Raw genomic sequence first — 18,549 nt, 5'->3', positions numbered from 1 at the left:
CAGTGACTGCGTCTTGCGTATCTCCGTAAAACGATACCGATTATGCCATCCACCATGGAAATAACCACCAGTTCTGCTTTATACTTTTTGTGTAAATTCCACATATGTCGGAACAACAAACTCCATGGTGTCTGGGTTCATAATGTTATCCGTAGTCCCACAACAGCGTCTCAATGAAGCCGCTACCAGCGCTGGTTCAGGCGGAGCAGCAGCAGTTTCATTCAGAAACGCGGAGACGGCGGTGGTGACGGGCGGAGCTTCAACGCTGATTTTCAACGCTGATTGGCTGCCTCAACTTTGCGTCACACGATTTCTCCGCCAGAGTTGGGAGAATTCAACTCACACGAATTCGCGCCGCGTCCTTCGCTTTGTTCGCTCCAGGTCAAACGTTCTGTTCGCGCCGCCTCAAACGCGTCTATCTCGCCGCAGCGCGAATAAATCGTCAATTCGCGTCGCAGCGCGTCTGTGGATTGACTTTACATGCAATCTGGTCGCGCCGCAAATTTGCGCCGCGTCTGGTGTGAACACGACATAAGAGGGTTCTTCCGGGAACCTGCTGGTCCTCTGAGCTGACTAATAGACTACTACTAATGAGTCTTTATAAGTATATTTACCTTATTGAACTTATTATATTACGTGTTGTTGTTGTTGTCTTTTTACAATCGTAGACATTTGTTTATTCTGATCTTGTGTTTTCAGTTCAGTCTGATCAACTTTCCTTGATGGAGTCCAGACTGACAGAGAGCCACAGTAGCACTACAGGTAATGTCATGTGTCCAGTTATTCTTTAGGTATTGATTGAGTATTTATTCATGTGATTGATCTCCACTTTACTAAGAGTTTGAACGCAGACTCATTAAATATGAGAATAAATTAAATGTGACTGTCCATCAGCTCTGGAGGTCCGACTGAGATCCAGTGAGACACATCAGGAGCAGCTAGAGAATCACACTGCAGGTAACATCAACCACTCTCCAATAAGACTTTGAACGAATCAGTAATTAAACCATGAAATCTAACAGGCTTCATTTCCTTTTCAGCTCTAGAGGTCAGACTGAAGGTCAGTGAGGCACATCTGGAACACCTGAAGACAGAAAACACAGGTAATACTCTGAAGGCTTGAGACTACCTGTATATTAATACCTTGTGTCTGAGTAAAGAAATACAAAGAGGAACCTGATGTATTTGAGCTCAAACACTTCATGTAATGCTTCTTCAAACGGAAGCTGTGGAGGATCCAGTGAGGTTCCCCGAGGAACTCTTTTATCTCCTGATGGTTCTGGTTGTAGGAACCTTTTATGATATTTGAGCTGACAGGAATTATATGCTTCAACTATTTATAATACAACTGATTAAAGTCATTTTTAGTGTTTGAAAGTGGACCTATGTTTTTGCTTCTGTTGTGTGTTTTTCCATAGAATTCCTCCAGCGGTCACAAGTTTATTCTGATTAACTTTGTGTTTTCAGTTCAGTCCAATCAACTTTCCTTGATGGAGTCCAGACTTATAGACAGCCACAACAGCACTACAGGTATTCATATTGACTTTATTATTGTCATCAACACAAGTGGTAGTTAGTGTTCATGAATCAGACATTCACTGTTCTCTCCTCAGATTTGGAGGTCAGACTGAAGGTCAGTGAGGAATATCTGGAACATCTGAAGACAGAAAACGCAGGTAATACTCTGACGGTTCTGAACTACCTGTAGGTTGATATTCATGTATTGTATACATATTTGAACTGTGACATTCAAACAACGTGATGATGAGGCTGGAGCCGACTCAACATTTTTGGCTCAAAGGAGAAACATGTAGAGAATCTCCTGACTGACACTGTGGAGGATCCAACATGCTTCCCTGAGGAACTCCTTCATGAACATGAAGGAAACCTAATGGTTCTATATAACCCTCAGATATAAGAGGGTTCTTCCGGGAACCTGCTGGTCCTCTGAGCTGACTAATAGACTACTACTAATGAGTCTTTATGAGTATATTTACCTTATTGAACTTATTATATTACGTGTTGTTGTTGTTGTCTTTTTACAATCGTAGATATTTGTTTATTCTGATCTTGTGTTTTCAGTTCAGTCTGATCAACTTTCCTTGATGGAGTCCAGACTGACAGAGAGCCACAGTAGCACTACAGGTAATGTCATGTGTCCAGTTATTCTTTAGGTATTGATTGAGTATTTATTCATGTGATTGATCTCCACTTTACTAAGAGTTTGAACGCAGACTCATTAAATATGAGAATAAATTAAATGTGACTGTCCATCAGCTCTGGAGGTCCGACTGAGATCCAGTGAGACACATCAGGAGCAGCTAGAGAATCACACTGCAGGTAACATCAACCACTCTCCAATAAGACTTTGAACAAATCAGTAATTAAACCATGAAATCTAACAGGCTTCATTTCCTTTTCAGCTCTAGAGGTCAGACTGAAGGTCAGTGAGGCACATCTGGAACACCTGAAGACAGAAAACACAGGTAATACTCTGAAGGCTTGAGACTACCTGTATATTAATACCTTGTGTCTGAGTAAAGAAACATAAAGAGGAACCTGATGTATTTGAGCTCAAACACTTCATGTAGTGCTTCTTCAAACTGAAGCTGTGGAGGATCCAGTGAGGTTCCCTGAGGAACTCCTTTATCTCCTGATGGTTATTGTTGTAGGAACCTTTTATGATATTTGAGCTGACGGGAACTATATGCTTCAACTATTTATAATACAACTGATTAAAGTCCTTTTTTGTATTTGAAAGTCGACCTTTGTTTTTGCTTCTGTTGTGTTTTCAATAGAATTACAAGTTGTTTATTCTGATTCATTTTGTGTTTTCAGTTCAGTTTAATCAACTTTCCTTGATGGAGTCCAGACTGAGAGACAGCCACAACAGCACTACAGGTAGATTCATATTGACTTTATTATTGTCATCGACACAAGTGCTTACTGTTCATGAAACAGACGTTCACTGTTTTCTCCTCAGACTTGGAGGTCAGACTGAAGGTCAGTGAGGAACATCTGGAACATCTGAGGACAGAAAACATAGGTAATACTCTGAAGGTTCTGAACTACCTGTATATTAATCTGACTGTGTTTAAAAGACTAAATCTCAAACTGAAACGTCTGCTGCTTTAATATAAAGTCTAAACACATTTTTTGCCTGAATAATTAAATGATGTCCGTGCATAGCAAAACCAAATTGATATAAATCTTTACTGTGACCAAATGTTTGAGTTTCTAAATTAAAAACATGTTGTTTGTTCCCGAATATCTTCATCATAACTTCCCTCAGTGAGAAGATGATTCAGTGAAGAACATATTTATATTATGTAAAGCAACACCTTTTAATAATGGGCAAAATATAGGAAATATTCAGATATTAAACATTCAGAGTGCCATAAGAAGGTCAAATTGTTTTTTATTGCATCAAAACATTGAAGGGACACTTGTTCTTGTAGGCGAGCTGAAGGTGGCGTTCTCAGCCGGTCTGACTGATTCAGGGTCAGTCGGACCATTCGACGAGGAGACAACTCTGATCTTCTCCAAAACCATCACCAACATCGGTCGAGCCTACAACCAGACTGCAGGTAAACCAAGTCCCATTAAGACCCCATTACAACCAGACTGCAGGTAAACCCTAGCCCTGTAAAGACCCCATTACAACCAGACTGCAGGTAAACCCTGTCCCCTAAGACACCCCATTACAACCAGTAGTGATGTCTCCTTTCGTATCGAGGCTTCGATGCGCGTGTCGAGTAATCCAGGTAGATTTTGGTGAAATGCGTATCGAGGCTTGTGTCGATGACGTATGTGGTGACGTTCGAAGCATCCCGAGCCGGCCGTACCATGTGACTGATTCAGAAAATGGTTCATGGGTTTGTCGTGCGATTTGAAATATAAGGAGCAGCGAAACTCAATGGATTTCCCCCCTTCCTCTCTGTACCCAGCTTCATGTGTGCCTGTGAAAGGGTATTTTATAAAGCAGGCGAAATAGTCTCAAAAAGCCCAGCACTGGAAAGTTCTTATTTTTACTTAAAAAAAATTTGACACATCAACATGGACTAGCGGAGCTGAGGCTCGAAACACTGATTCTCTGACTGAAAGTCGGATATTCTAACCGCTGACCCACAGTCACAATCACAACCCTCTCCCAATTTGTTTCGAGTTTTGATTTTGACCCCACCATTAAATCATAAAATAGACACAATATTAATAAGTTAATAATTTACATCACACACATAATTTATTAAATTTAAAGCTTCACACACCAAAGCCATGGTGTCGTTATGATCACTGCCTGTTTTACATGTATTGTCCACTTGGTGGTGCAGTAGAGCAAATGAAGCCCCATGAAGCTTCGGCCCATGAGCGAACCAATTGGATGGAAAGCTTCAATGCTTCAGGAAGCTTCATCTCGCCATCACTAACAACCACTGCAGGTAAACCCTGGCCCCTTAGAGGCCCCATTACAACCAGACTGCAGGTAAACCCTGTCCCCTTAGAGACCCCATTACAACCAGACTGCAGGTAAACCAAGTCCCCTCAGCCTATTCTGAGATTAATCACGCTCCAGTTATCATTTTCCTTGTCTTTGGTCTGGAAGTAAAGCAAAAATTATATTCGGGGGAAAAAAAGGAGATAAAGGAAATTATTGATCATAAGTGGGGAATTTGTGTCGTGATTTTTGTTAAGATGTGCCAGGTTCGTGTGCTGCTGTGAATTGAGAATTCCAGAGGCAAGATAAGTAATTTGAATGACCTTGAACAAATAGTATTTTTTGTGAATAGATAATTCAGTGGACTGACGACACACTTACATACTTATGATTGACATATCCCTTTTAATCTAAGACTCCAGGTAAATAAGGATAAAGTGAGTCTTTTTAAAAAATAAGAGAAAACTGCTCACAAAAAGAAGAGTATGGGTAAAAGTCAGAGCAAGCCTGTGCAGTTTTTCCAGCCGGGTGATACAATATATGTGGGAGAAGGACAGACACACTGTGAACCAATTGAGTGAATGGGTGAAAATGGGGTTCCCGGAGAAGGGCAGTTTCAGCCTAGAGAATTTGTAGCAACTCCGAGCATGTTTGGATCAGAGAGAGAAAGACGAAACGGTAGAACATGAAAACCAAGTCCCCTTAAGACCCCATTACAACCAGACTGCAGGTAAACCCCATTGAATATAAATAGACTTCATGTCATGGTCTCATCGTATTTTAGTGACCACGTGTTAACGTTGACCTGCTCTGCGTCTGTCAGGTGTCTTCACAGCTCCCGTCAGAGGACTTTACTTCTTCAGCTTCACGGCAGCAGATTACCTAAAGGGTTACATGGGTCTCCACCTGTACCGGAACAACCAGCCAATCGTCTTCAGCCTGGACCTGAACGACCATGGTGGCTACGCGTCCACATCCACTGGCCTGGCCCTGCAGCTGGAGGAGGGTGACGGGGTCTGCCTCAGTCTGCCGGCCAGCTACCGGCTCTACGACGACTCACGAAACTTCAGCTTCTTCTCCGGCTTCCTGCTGTTCCCCCTCTGACCCCAAATCCGGCAGGAGTGAGACGTCCTCTCAGCAACAAACTATCCCTTCAGGTGTCAGACTCGAACTCAAAGACTGGACTTTTATTTTGGAAGAGACTTCCTGTGGTTACAATCAGGATGGACTCAAATCTAAATAATGGTTGTAAAAAAACACCTCTAAAGCTAATAAATATGAATAACCTTCATAAAAGCACCTAAAGTCTCAAACTTTTATTACATTTTGACAAAAACATGAAAACATTTCAAACTGAGCTTTGACCTTTTTGTGAGTGAGGCCGTGATAAAGTGTTAAATGGCAATTATAAAAGCATCAGTAGTCTGACAGGTAAAGTGAATAAGCTACAAATCTGTTTAGTGAACTCAAATTTACATAAAATATAGGAACAATCAAGTTTGTTCAAATCGTGACCACACATCTCATATTGCTGTTTGCTCCTTTAAAAAGCATCTACAGTCTACATCAACTTCATACAACAATAACTCAGATTAAGTTCAATAAAGTCCAAACAGACGGGAATGAAAAGAAAAACTTCTTAAAAAAAACGACTTAAGAGAAACTTTCGTCGTTCAGTTTCTAAAAAAAGTCTCTTAAAGACCAGAAAGATTCTTGCATAACAATAAAAAAAGTTCAAACAAAATAAAAATGACTTCAGATCCTTCATCTGTAAAGAAGAAATTATCCTTTATTAATCCCCTTGGGGAAATTCTTCTCTGCATTTGACCCATCCCTGGATGGGGGGCGGTGGGCAGCCCTGGGAGGCACCCGGGGAGCAGTTGGGGGTTCAGTGTCTTGCTCTTCGACATCTGAGCTAGGGGGGGGGGACTGGGGATCGAGCCGGCTACCTAGTGGTTGCAGGACGACCACTCATACCCCTGAGCTACAGCCGCCCCCAAGATGACGAGGAGGAAGAGTAGGAAGAAAAGATCAAATTGAGGAGGAAGACTCATGCTGTGTTCACACCAAACGCGGCGCAAATTATTTGCGCGACCAGATTACATGTAAAGTCAATGCACAGACACGATAGGCTGTGAAAAAGCGTTTTTTTTTCGCCGGGCTGCGCGATATCCCAACTCCGGCGAAAAAAATCATGTGAGACTAAGTTGCGTCAGCCAATCAGCATTGAGAATCAGCATTGAGAATCAGCGTTGAGAAGCTCCGCTCGTCACCCCCGCTGTCTTGCCGTTGCTGAATCAAACTGTTGCTGCTCCGCCTGAAGTAGCGCTGGTAGCGGCCATCATTCAGACGCTGTTGTGGGACTACGGACAATATTATGAACCCAGACACCATGGAGTTTGATGTTCCGACGTATGTGGAATTTACACAACAAGTGTAAAGCAGAACTAGTGGTTATTTCTAGTGATGGCGAGATGAAGCTTCCTGAAGCATTAAAGCTTTCCATCCAATTGGTTCGCTCATGTGCCGAAGCTTCATGGGGCTTCATTTGCTCTACTGCGCCACCAAGTGGACAATACATGTAAAACAGGCAGAGTGATCATAACGACACCATGGCTTTGGTGTGTGAAGCTTTAAATAGAATAAATTATGTTTGTGACGCCAATACATCAATTATTAACTTATTATTATTGTGTCTATCTTTATGATATAATGGCGGGGTCAAAATCAAAACTCGAAACAAATTAGGAGAGTGTTGTGATGTGACTGTGGGTGAGTGGTTAGAATATCCGATTTTCAGTCAGAGCATCGGTGTTTCGAGCCTCGGCTCTGCTAGTCCATGTTGATGAGTACAATTCTTTAAGTAAAAATAAGAACTTTTCCACAGTGCTGGGCTTTTTGAGACTATTTCGCCTGCTTTATGAAATACCCTTTCACGGACACACATGAAGCTGGTACAGAGAGGAAGGGGTAAATCCATTGAGTTTCGCTGCCCCTTATATTTAAATTCGCACGGCAAACACACAAACCATTTTCTGAATCAGTCACGTGGTGCGGGCGGCTCGCGAGGCTTCGAACGTCACCACATACGTCATCGAGACAAGCCTCGATACGCACTTCACCAAAATCTACCTGGATTACTCGACACGCGCATCGAAGCCTCGACACGAAAGGACACATCACTAGTTATTTCCATGGTGGAGATAAGCCAGACTCAGTTCCTGGAGGAGTTGGGGGAAATTCACCGAGCTGTGTGCGGCTACGGATGGTCTTATGAACCCAAACACAAGAGCGTTTGATGTTCTGACATTTTTGGGACTTGCACAATGATAATATAAATCGTTATATTCTGTAGATATTTTTCATTTCATTATTCTTATGTCTATTGGAGTTCAGGTTGTGCGAGGTCAGTTTAACAGATACTGTCTGTGAGAAGTTTCTGTGAAAAACATTCCTCAAGGTTCCACGCTTTGCACTACAACACCCACACATGTTTATCAGTCTCTTGACATGAGGGAAGCAGACTGGTCGTTGCACGTTAAAGGAAACATGGTGTTCATTTATTTTAATGACAACCACAAAGTGTGCAGGCTTTGTCACTGAAGTGTGTTTTTCGGGCTTTTGGAAGAATATTTCCAGAGCCTCTCAATATGCGAAGTCAGAAACGTCATGGATGGAGCTCCAGGCTGCAGCCTGTTGGATGTTTGTCTTGACCTGCAAATACATTAACTGTTAGGTTTTAAAAGCGAGAGCTCTTAGCTTAAAATAGTGATAGCTTCAGCAGCAAATCCCATTGTGAAAAGCACGCAACATATTTTTCGTCGCTCTCTGTCCACTGTGTCCACACCTGTGTGCAGTGCATCGGGGCGGAACTCCGCCGTGCGCGACACAGAGCAGAGAAGAGTTGTAGACGCGACCCAGAAATGACATGCTGTCGTGTAGATAAGATCAATAACATACGGCCGTACAGTTTGTTTAATAGCAGAACCAGTTGTAGACATGTTATATATTACTCTGCCAGACCACTATATTGCAGCTCAGACGCTCAACAATGGAAAATCATTTGCGGCAACTAAACAATATTTTTTGGGACCAATTATGTGAAATTGGACATTTTCCCACGGCTCACCTGGCGATCTCTCACGGCACACTGGTGTTGACAATCACTGGTCTAACGTACAGAGAACACGACCGGGGAGTCGCTGTGCGTGCTGAAAGGGAGAGAAAAGAAAAGAGTTTTCCTGGGACGTGTGGTGCTGTGGGAGTTGGCGGTCTGATTTGTGTCCTCTGGAGGGGCGGTTGGACGAGCTCAGGATTGATAAGATAGGGAGTACAGAACTGAGCGTAACTCAGACGCTTCCAGAAGCTGCAGAGTGGAAACTTAGGAGAGATACAGGGAAAAGAGAGCAGTAAACAACGAGGACTAGGATATCAGCTAGCCCTCCCAGCATAACAGGAAAAGCGAGACCGGAAATAGAATTTAAAAAAAAGAGAAGGAATCAAGAGCATCTCAAATCACAGGATAAATAGAAGGGAGACATTAATGGTCGGAGGGGTACTGCACCCAAAATAAGAAACAGAAATAGGATTATATATAGATCTTGAGCTGAGGAGGTCGGAAAAAAAGAGAATAAGAGTTCTGCTGGAAACTTGTTAAATATCATTAAATATAGATACTAGGGCTGGGCAAAGTTGAAAAAATTGAACTGATTAATCGCATGATTTTTCGGCATTATGCGCCAAATTCAATAATTAAGTAAAAACTAGTGTATTGCACGCTTTTATTTTTAAGTAATGTTATCAGAACAATATAACAGGCACTCTGAAGCAACAGCAAGTTAACAATAGTATATAAATCAAAAAGATATGCCAAGGAAGAAAAAAAAGTATGTATTATATTTTTTTAATGCTTCTATATGACTGGTCATTCAATTGAATATTGTATTGTTTCAGATGTTAAAGACTATTTTATTCTAATGTAAAACAGCTTAATATCATGCTGAAGAAGAAACATTTGTCTTTTATCAGGGAACAACATAAACAGTATGTTCAGTAGTAAGGGTCCCTGTGAGGGACAAGCCACTCCTTCTTTTGTCATGTTCAGTTTGTTGCTTGTTTGGATCAGAGAGAGAAAGACGAAACGGTAGAACATGAAAGGAAGTCTAAGAAAGAAAGAAAGAACTGTGAGCCGAGAAAAGATGAGGACACAATTCTCCTCCTTTTAGACAAGTTAGAGCCAATTAAATGTTAGATGTTCATGACGGAAAACCGTGTATTAAAGAACCGAACTTCTGGCTGTTCGGGGTGTTTTGGACGGTCAACCTGCGTGTTCACTGAACGACTCCCTGCTATCGCGATTGCAGCACTTAGTCGATAGCGGAAATGACAGCTCTTTTCACGGAGAGAAGCAACAGAGATAAGCCGCGGCGCGATTTTTCGCTCTTTTCACTCGCGCGTTTGGTGTGAACACAGCATAAGAGGAGGGAGAAGAAAGAATAAGAAGAAAAGAAAGATGGAGAGCAAAGGAGAAAAACTGAGGAGGAAGAGGAGGAGCTGATGAAGAGGAGAGAAGGATGAAGAGGACAGGAAGTGGATAGAGGGAAGAGGGGGACATGAAGTGGAGATGAGGAGGAAGAGGAGGAGCTGATGAGGAGGACAGGATGTAGAGAGGGGAAGACGGGGACAGGAAGTGGAGAGGGTGAGGAAGATGACAGGAAGTGGAGAAGAGGAGGAAGAGGACAGGAAGTGGTGAGGAGGAGGAAGAGGACAGGAAGTGGAGAGGAGGCGGAAGAGGACAGGAAGTGGGGAGGAGGAAGAAGAGTACAGGAAGTGGAGAGGAGGAGGAAGAGGAGGAGCTGATGAAGAGCGTCAGTGTTGCGTCTCCGTGTGGTGGACCCGCCGCTGGACGGCCTGCAGCAGCAGCAGAGAGTACGTCTCCAGAAGAGCCGCCATCTTCTCCCCGCCCAGCCCCGTCCCCTCCACTTCCAGCATGCTCGGCACGCCGAGCAGCAGACAGTCGAGCTCCGCCCTCATGGCCTGGAAGGCCTCTGACAGGACAGCGGCCATCTGACGCTGGTCGGGGGCAGAGTCATCGTGGGAGGAGCCGCTCACCTGGAGGAGAGAGAGACAGGTGAAGGAGAGAGCGAGACACACACACAGGTAAAGGAGATAATGCTCTATTTAAACATTGCAAACATGAGTTTATGTCTCAATCTCTAGTTTCAAGTCTTCTTTAATACAGCATGATGTTCATTTAGTAAATTATGGTCATTTAGAGTCAAACAGACCATAAAGCAGGGGATGCTTTAGGGCGGGGCTACAAGGTGATTGACAGGTCTCTTCGTAACTCCTCCTCAGTCCATATATGGTCACTTCCTGTTCACTGATTGCAAATAAATAAGATGGCGACGGACGAAATGCCGAACTGGAGGCTTCAAAACGAGAGACGTCCCGACCAGAAGGATCTTTTACCTGAGGAGTCGCTTCACAGACGACCTCCTTCAGATGAGTTCATGTTTAAATCTTTCAACATGTATTCAAGTCATGAATGTCACACGGCAGTAAGGACTCACCTTCCTGTACAGGTGAGTTGCTCTCTTGAAGCAGCTCTGCAGCTCATTGGTCAGAGCCCTGCAGGTCTCCACACTGATTGGCTGGTCTGCACCTGGAGAGAGAGAAGGTTCAAGTATCACGTTGGTTCTAGATTTCATCAAGTCATCGGCTTCATACGACTGTAAACAATACTGACAGCTGATTGGCTGATAAGACGGAGAAAAAACAGTAAGAGGAAGAAGAGACGATTAAATAGAGTGAAACGTCTCACCCGTCAGAACGGAGGAAGAGGAGGAGGAGGATGAAGAGGAGGGGCGTAGCCAGTGCCCCGAGCCCAGACGTAGAGATGACAGTGTGGAAGGAGGAAGAGGAGGCTTCAAACCTGCGTCGTCTCTCGGCTCCACGCTGCCGCCGCCGGCAGGAGTCTGAGGCTCCTCCTCCTGCCGGGGGGGGTGCTGGGGGGACACGGAGACCGGAGAAGGCCGTGAGGACCAGGACCAGGAGGCCAGGGAGGGCTTGTCGGGCAGCGGTCTGCTGCTGCCGGGGACCCGGGTCTGGAGGCCCCGGGGGGAGAGGGGGGGCGCCTGGTTCCCTGACGACGACAAGGCGCAGCCGCTGGGAACAACAGTGGCATGGGGGTGTGTGGCCAGAGCTGCGTTGGAGGGCACCACGGCGACAAGCAGAGGAGACGTGTCTTTGGCCTGAGAGGGGGGGCTTAGCGTCACTGGGGGGTCCTCGCTGGACTCCGTGATGTTGAGGCCGTCGCCCACAGAGGCGGAGCGAGACATCTTGGCCATGGAGCTGGCGGTGGGACTCATGTAGGAGCGCGACGCTGCCACGGCAGAGGAAGAGGAGGAAGGCTTCCTCGGGGTGCCGACAGCAGACAAAGTCGAGGCGGCCGTTTCCTGTTGGGGGGACCTGGGGGAGGAGGCGGGGCTGGGTTTCTGAACGGGAGGGGCTATGGACAGTCTCGGGCAGGAGGGGAGGGTGGTGGGGCGCTGCAGGGGAAGGAGCTCTCTGGATGGACAAGAGAGCGAGAGGAAGGAGTCACCTGAGGGAGAGAGAAAAGATGATGGTTGGGTCTTATGCTGCGTTATGCTACGAATATGACGTGAATAACGCGAATAACGGGCGCGAATGACGTGCCGCGAATAATTCCCCTCATTTGCGTGGCGTAAGTCAATCAGAGTTGAGAAGCTCCGCTCTGTTTTACATTACATTTAGCTGACGCTTTTATCGAAAGCGACTGACATTTTTGCTTTATACACCGTACACAGCAACGGGGAGCAATTCAGGGTTAAGTGTCTGTGGTGGCGGGGGCGTGGTTATGCTCAGTTGCAGAAGGGTGTGGTTGTGGGTGGCTCGGGGGATGGAGCCTGGTGCCAGCTGTACTAATTGTGTGTTTGTCCCAACATAAGCAGGAGCTAGATGCTCGAGAGACGGGCAGACCGACGCAAGACGGTCCGTCATAGCAGCAGAACGAAATAAAACGGTTATGAACCTCGAACCCTGGTGTCATTGTGCTGAGGGGAAACTCCCTGTGGAAATGTGAGCTTGTTACAGTGTCTTGCTCAAGGACACACCGCCATGGACTAGCGGAGCCACCGATCAGAGAATCGGTGGCTCCGCCATGCCGATGCATTGAAAGACGGGTATGCTAAAGACAGGCATGCTAACCACTGAACCACAGTTTCTACGGAGATAAGCCACAGAGATAAGCCACGCCCCCTTTCAGGTGCGAGTAACATTCACATCGCTGCTGGTGTGAACACAGCATAAGTCTTACTCATCCCATGTGGTTCTTGATAGTTCCATCTTACCTGCGTCCGTTAGCAGGTTTTGGACCGACTGAGCTTTCCGAAGTCCAGAAGAGGAGTTCAAATGGAAGGCGGCGGCTCGGGCCGTTGGGCTCAGGTTCCTCTTCGACTCCACCGCGGTTTGGACCTTCTTCCTCAGTGGGGAGGGCCGGAGGGTCTGCTGGGAGGAGGTCTCCTCCGCCATCTGGAGATGATCTGGACCCTGCTGGTGCTGGTTCACAACTTGTAGGGGCTGGTCCTGGTTGATCCTGTTCTGGGACTGTGCCTGGTCCTGAAGATTCTGTTTCTGGGTTTGGTCCTGGTTCCATGACACCCTCCTGTCCTGGGTCCGGTTCTGGTTTTCCCCCATCAGAGGGCGGACTTCTGAGACCAGAGGACGGACCTTCACCTCTCCTCCTCCTCCTCCTCCTCCTCCTCCTTCTCCTCCTCCTTCTCCTCCTCCTCCTCCAGTGGTCCGAGATGGGAGAGGAAACACAGTTCGACTGAGGAGGAGAAACAGAACCAGAGATTTTGTGATCAGATCCCGATCAGCTACTAAACATGTTCAGTTCACAAAGTGTGTCATGTGATGTTTTACCTTGCAGATGCATTCTGGGAGAGAAACCTGGACGAGATGCTGAGACTCTCACTAGAGCTGTGAGACACTCTGCTGGGACTCCCTGTCAATAGATATATATATATATATTTATTATTAATCCAAGTATAGAGACATTTGACACAAGCCCAAGTCTAAAGTCCTCCACAAAAGGTTCAAGTCTAGAGACATTTGACAAAAGTCAAAGTCTAAAGTCTTCCACTCCAAGTCGAGAGACATTCAACACAAGTCCAAGACAAGTCCAAGTCTAGAGACCTTTAACACAAGTCCAAGTCTAAAGACCTTTGACACAGATCAAAGTCTAAAATCCTCCACAACAAGTCCAAGTCTGAAGTTCTCCAGGACAAGTCCAGATACCTTCGACACAAGTCCAAGTCGAGAGACCTTCAACAAAAGTCCAAGACAAGTCCAAGTCAAGAGACCTTTGGCCCAAGTCTAAACTCCTCTACTCCAAGTCCAGAGACCTTCAGCACAAATCCAACACAAGTCCAAGTCTAGAGACCTTCAACACAAGTCAAAGTCTAGAGACCTTTGACACAAGTCCAAGTCTAAAATCCTCTAAAATCTTCCTAGTCTGAAGTTCTCCATGACAAGTCCATATTCCTTTGACACAAGTCCAAGTCTAAAGTCCTCCAAGACAAGTCCAAGTCGAGAGACCTTTGACACAAGTCTAAGGGCCAATCCCAATCTCCACCCTTACGGACTCACAGACTTTGAGGCGCAATCCTGTAAAATCCTTGAGGGTTTGGGGTGTCCCATTGTCACATCGTAGAGTGCTTGAGGGCTCTCTGGCAGACATTTTGAGCCCTTTATGATCCCTTTCTGTAAGTCAGCATTAGATGCTGACTTTGCCTAAGGGAATTACCCACAAATCATTGCAATGTGACGTTAAACACGCAGTTCCCAATGGCAGCATGAAGACGTAAAAAAAACGAAAAGGTAAACAAAGAGACACGTGGGTGTTCAGCCCGATAATATAATACATTTACACTACAACATTACGGATTAAACATAAAAACACATGAAATCATATGAATGCAAGCAGAAAATATATATAATAATATTTTTTTTACATTCATTAAACATTTCATTTTGACAAAAACGAGTAAATAGATCATTTAAAATTACTTCTCATCTTGTGAGGAAGACGTTCAAATCAGTGAATAAAAAGTATAAAATAAATACACAATTGTACACAATATTATTTTATGTAGTCACGTGATGTTGCAGCAAAGTGCTGTCCCATTCATATTCACACCAGTTCAAGCCCTCACAGACTCACACTCCATTCTCTCACCATTTAGCAGCTGATGTCAGTAAATCCCTGAGGGTTCATGGCTTGAGGGTTTAGGGTGGAGATTGGGATTGGGAGAGACTTTCGACACACCAAATCCAAGAAAAAAGGTAGAGATATCTTTCAAGTCCAAGTCTAGAGACCTTTGACACAAAGGTCCAAGTCTAAAGTACTCCACCACAAGTCAAAGTCTAGATACCTTCAACGAGAGTCCAATAAAAGTCCAAGTCCAGAGACCTTCAACACTAGGCCAAAACAAATCCTAATCTAGAGACCTTCAACACATGTCCAAGTGTAGATATCTTCAACGAGAGTCCAAAACAAGTCCAAGTCCAGAGACCTTCAACACAAGTCAAAGACAAGTCCAAATCTAGATACCTTTTACACAAGTCCAAGTTTAAAGTCCTCCAAGACAAATCAAGAGACCTTCGACACACCAATTTTGAACTCATTCAAGAAAGAAATCTAAGTAGAGAGACCTTTGTAACAAGTCCAAGTCTAGAGACCTCCAAGACAAATCCAAGTCTAGATACCTTCAACGAGAGTCCAACACAAGTCCAAGTCTAGCCTCTAAAATCTTCCTAGTCTGAAGTTCTCCATGACAAGTCCATATTCCTTTGACACAAGTGCAAGTTTAAAGTCCTCCAAGACAAATCAAGAGACCTTCGACACACCAATTTTTAACTCATCCAAGAAAAAAAGAGAGACCTTTGACACAAGTCCAAGTCTAAAGTCCTCCAAGACAAATCCAAGTCTAGATACCTTCAACGAGAGTCCAACACAAGTCCAAGTCTAGAGACCTTTGACACAAGTCCAAGTCTCAAGTCCTCCAACACAAGTCCAAGTCTCAAGTCCTCCACCACAAGTCCAAGTCTCGAGACCTTTTGACTTGTGTTTAAATAAAAAATAAAGATTCTTCGTATGTCTCAGACCTGATCCTGAGAGGTCGGCCAGAGTGACAAAGTGTTCCTTCAGGAAGGCTTCCTGGTCTGGAGTCTGAGGGACGAGCTGCAAGGTTGTGACCTCTCCTCCTCCTCCTCCCTCTTCTTCGTCCTCCTCCATCTCCAGCTCAGCGGAGTTTCCATCCACACTGAGAGGCTCTGTGGGCTCCAAGTCTACGAGACGGAGGAAGACTGATTATAGGTGAGACACAAGAAATCTGTCTGTCTCACTGTCTCCTGCAGGTTTGCCTCTCTGTATCTGTCTGTTTCTGTTTTTGTACCTGTCTCTCTGTATCTGTCTCACCTTCTCCTGCAGGTCTGACAGGACTGGACAGCCTGGAGCTGAATCCCAGTGAGCAGCCGCTGTCTGGACTGGGTTTATCCTGACGTCCAGCTGCAGCAGCAGGACACGCCTCCTTAACCTGGAACTCACTGACAGGAAGGGGCGGGGTTTAGAGGGGGTCAACATCCAACAGTGTTTCTCCAGACCTCATACTTTTTACTTTTAGGACATACAAAGTATGTACTGTTACATTCAGTATTCATTCAACTGGGACAAACTACTTCCACATGACATGGGACCTTGAACTTTGACCCCTTCCTCATATATCTGCTGCAAAGGATTGTGGGTCAGAGGAGCCAGAGAAGCATGCTGGCTTCTTACTGCAGAATGAACATCCTGGTATTTTTGACTCTCTGGCATAATAGCAGACGGACCTTCCTGCCAGGCTCACACTGTCCTCCCATTGGTCGGGATACAGCACCACAGCCTCCGTGTCTAGGCTGTGATTGGACAGCGGGATGAAGTCTGGCCGCTGGTTGGTCCTCGCCTCGCTGTCCTCTACCTGGACAGACAGAGTCACAGCTTCACTCTTCACTAAGAGACATGCTTGTGACAAAGTGTTTGATGAGCCTTTCTACCGTGTCTCATGGCCTTCTTCAGAGACCTGAAGGTGCTCAGGTGTCTGTGGTCATGTGACCAACACCTGAGTGAGTTCACTCTGTAAGTGAGCTTGGGGTTGGATGCTGTGCATGTTCTCACCCATGCAGTGACCTGCAGACTGATGCTGCTCCCCAGCTCCTGAGTGGTCCTGTGAAGCCCCGCCCCCACATACTGGCCCATCCCACGTGGGTCACAAGGGGAGGGGCTAACATAAACGGGGCGTGTCTTCACCTGGCCGGACAAAAAGGTCAAGTTAACGCTGGTTTCATGGAGTCTGTTTGGTCGTGATTCCTGTGAGCTTCCTGACCTCTGGCTCCGCCTCCTGCTCCGGCCCCTGCTCCGCCTGTCTGTCAGGACAGTACGAGTCCAGCAGTCTCAAGTCCAACATGGACTTCACCATCAGGACTCCGTTGCCTCCCGTCCTGTGGGACCATCGCCGGCGAGGGAGGCGCCCGCCCGCTGCATCCTGAGGAGGAGGAACAACAATCAGCAGAGAGCAACCTCCTGAGTCAAGACCAGGTAGACCAGGTAAACCGAAAACCAGAACCCTGTAAGGTGGTCAGACCTTCACATCTCTGCAGCGCTGAGGGTCCAACGTCTCGTCACACACTGCAGGAAAATCAACAACACATTTAACGGTGAAATCACTTTATTCACACTTTTATCCGTCATCCAGACTGAGCTGCTTATTATATTATTAATATTATTATAATATTTGATTCTATTAGATTATTATAATATATATATATATTATAATATATATATATATATATATATAATATATATATATTATATATATATATATATATTATAATATATATATATATATATATTATAATATATATATATTATAATATATATATATATATATATTATATTGGAACCAACCTGTCTCCTCCTCCTCCTCCTCAAGGCGTCCTGCTGTAACCAAATAAGGACTCCTGCACTCCTCTTCCTCCTCTTCCTCCTCCTTGTCGCTGTCAGACGACATGTTGACGACACGACGAGAAGATGCCTCCCGGCTGCACAACAGAATCACAAAGTTATAGCTGTTTTAGTTAATTGTTCTTCACAAATACACTACATGTATTATAATTATTTTTCTCTATTAGCTTATTTTCTCATTGCACAGCTCCTTTCTTCCTCTGTTGCTCTGCTTCCAGCCTGCAGCGCCTGAAACTTTTTTTAAGAAGAACTTTCATTCAATCAGATTTCACCAGTGGTGTATAAAGTGCCCAAAAGCCATACTTGAGTAAAAGTAAAGATACCTTACTGGAAAATGACTCCAGTAAAAGTAAAAGTCACCTTAGAATACTACTTGAGTAAAAGTCTTAAAGTATCTGATATTTACTGTACTTAAGTATCAAAAGTAATGTTCTGATATTAAATGTACTTAAGTATTGAAAGTAAAAGTACAAGTAAATGCTGTTAATAAAAAAAGCAAAGGGTCAGAATTTTGAGAATCATTAAGTTTATTTGAAGTGCTATGGCCACCATGACCAAGGACCAGGAGTTGGCTTGAAAATAATTGGGTTGGCTGTGATCCATCCAGGAGCAACAATGTTCAACATAATATATTGTACATACGTATACTTTTGTATCTTCTATGAATTTATCTTCATAATTCTCCAAAAAGCAATGTGGCACTATGAAGGAGTTGTAACAGTGCGCTTATAAGTATGCTCATCCCGTACAGAAAGAATGAATGAAAAAGAAAAAAGGGACAGAAAGATGTTTTATTTTGAAAAATGACCATATACATCCGTCTGTGCGTATACGTTACCTCAAAAATTAAACTTAAAAGTTTGTTTCAACTCTGCGGGTGTTTGCCTGGATTAAAACCAAGGCAGAATATCCTGAGATCCCCAATGAAGCTCTGACAACCTGCTTCAATTTCCAACATCCTGTCTTTGTGCAGCGGGTTATAAATTAAGGAGTAGACTGGACATAAAGAACACATGTCTGGTGTCGC

General features: G+C 44.7%; 1 protein-coding gene across 1 annotated transcript in view; it reads right to left on the bottom strand.

The window, feature by feature from the left end:
- Positions 1-10,303: 10,303 nt before the first annotated feature.
- The window catches only part of mapkbp1 (mitogen-activated protein kinase binding protein 1), a gene marked incomplete at both ends in the record, with an annotated part of 43,429 nt that continues 35,183 nt past the window's right edge, over positions 10,304-18,549 (bottom strand). The window contains 12 exons of the mRNA XM_079225599.1: positions 10,304-10,546; positions 11,008-11,093; positions 11,370-12,038; positions 12,808-13,286; positions 13,382-13,463; positions 15,626-15,808; positions 15,939-16,066; positions 16,352-16,479; positions 16,677-16,808; positions 16,885-17,043; positions 17,143-17,186; positions 17,466-17,599. Coding sequence (XP_079081725.1) covers positions 10,304-10,546; positions 11,008-11,093; positions 11,370-12,038; positions 12,808-13,286; positions 13,382-13,463; positions 15,626-15,808; positions 15,939-16,066; positions 16,352-16,479; positions 16,677-16,808; positions 16,885-17,043; positions 17,143-17,186; positions 17,466-17,599 — 2,467 coding nt within the window. The remainder of the gene's footprint in view (positions 10,547-11,007; positions 11,094-11,369; positions 12,039-12,807; positions 13,287-13,381; positions 13,464-15,625; positions 15,809-15,938; positions 16,067-16,351; positions 16,480-16,676; positions 16,809-16,884; positions 17,044-17,142; positions 17,187-17,465; positions 17,600-18,549) is intronic.

This window comes from Taurulus bubalis, assembly GCF_910589615.1.
Source record: "Taurulus bubalis genome assembly, chromosome: 1".
Classification (NCBI taxonomy): Eukaryota; Metazoa; Chordata; class Actinopteri; order Perciformes; family Cottidae; genus Taurulus; species Taurulus bubalis.
The sequence above is the reverse complement of the archived record's forward strand: the minus strand, read 5'-3'. Positions and strand labels throughout refer to the sequence as shown.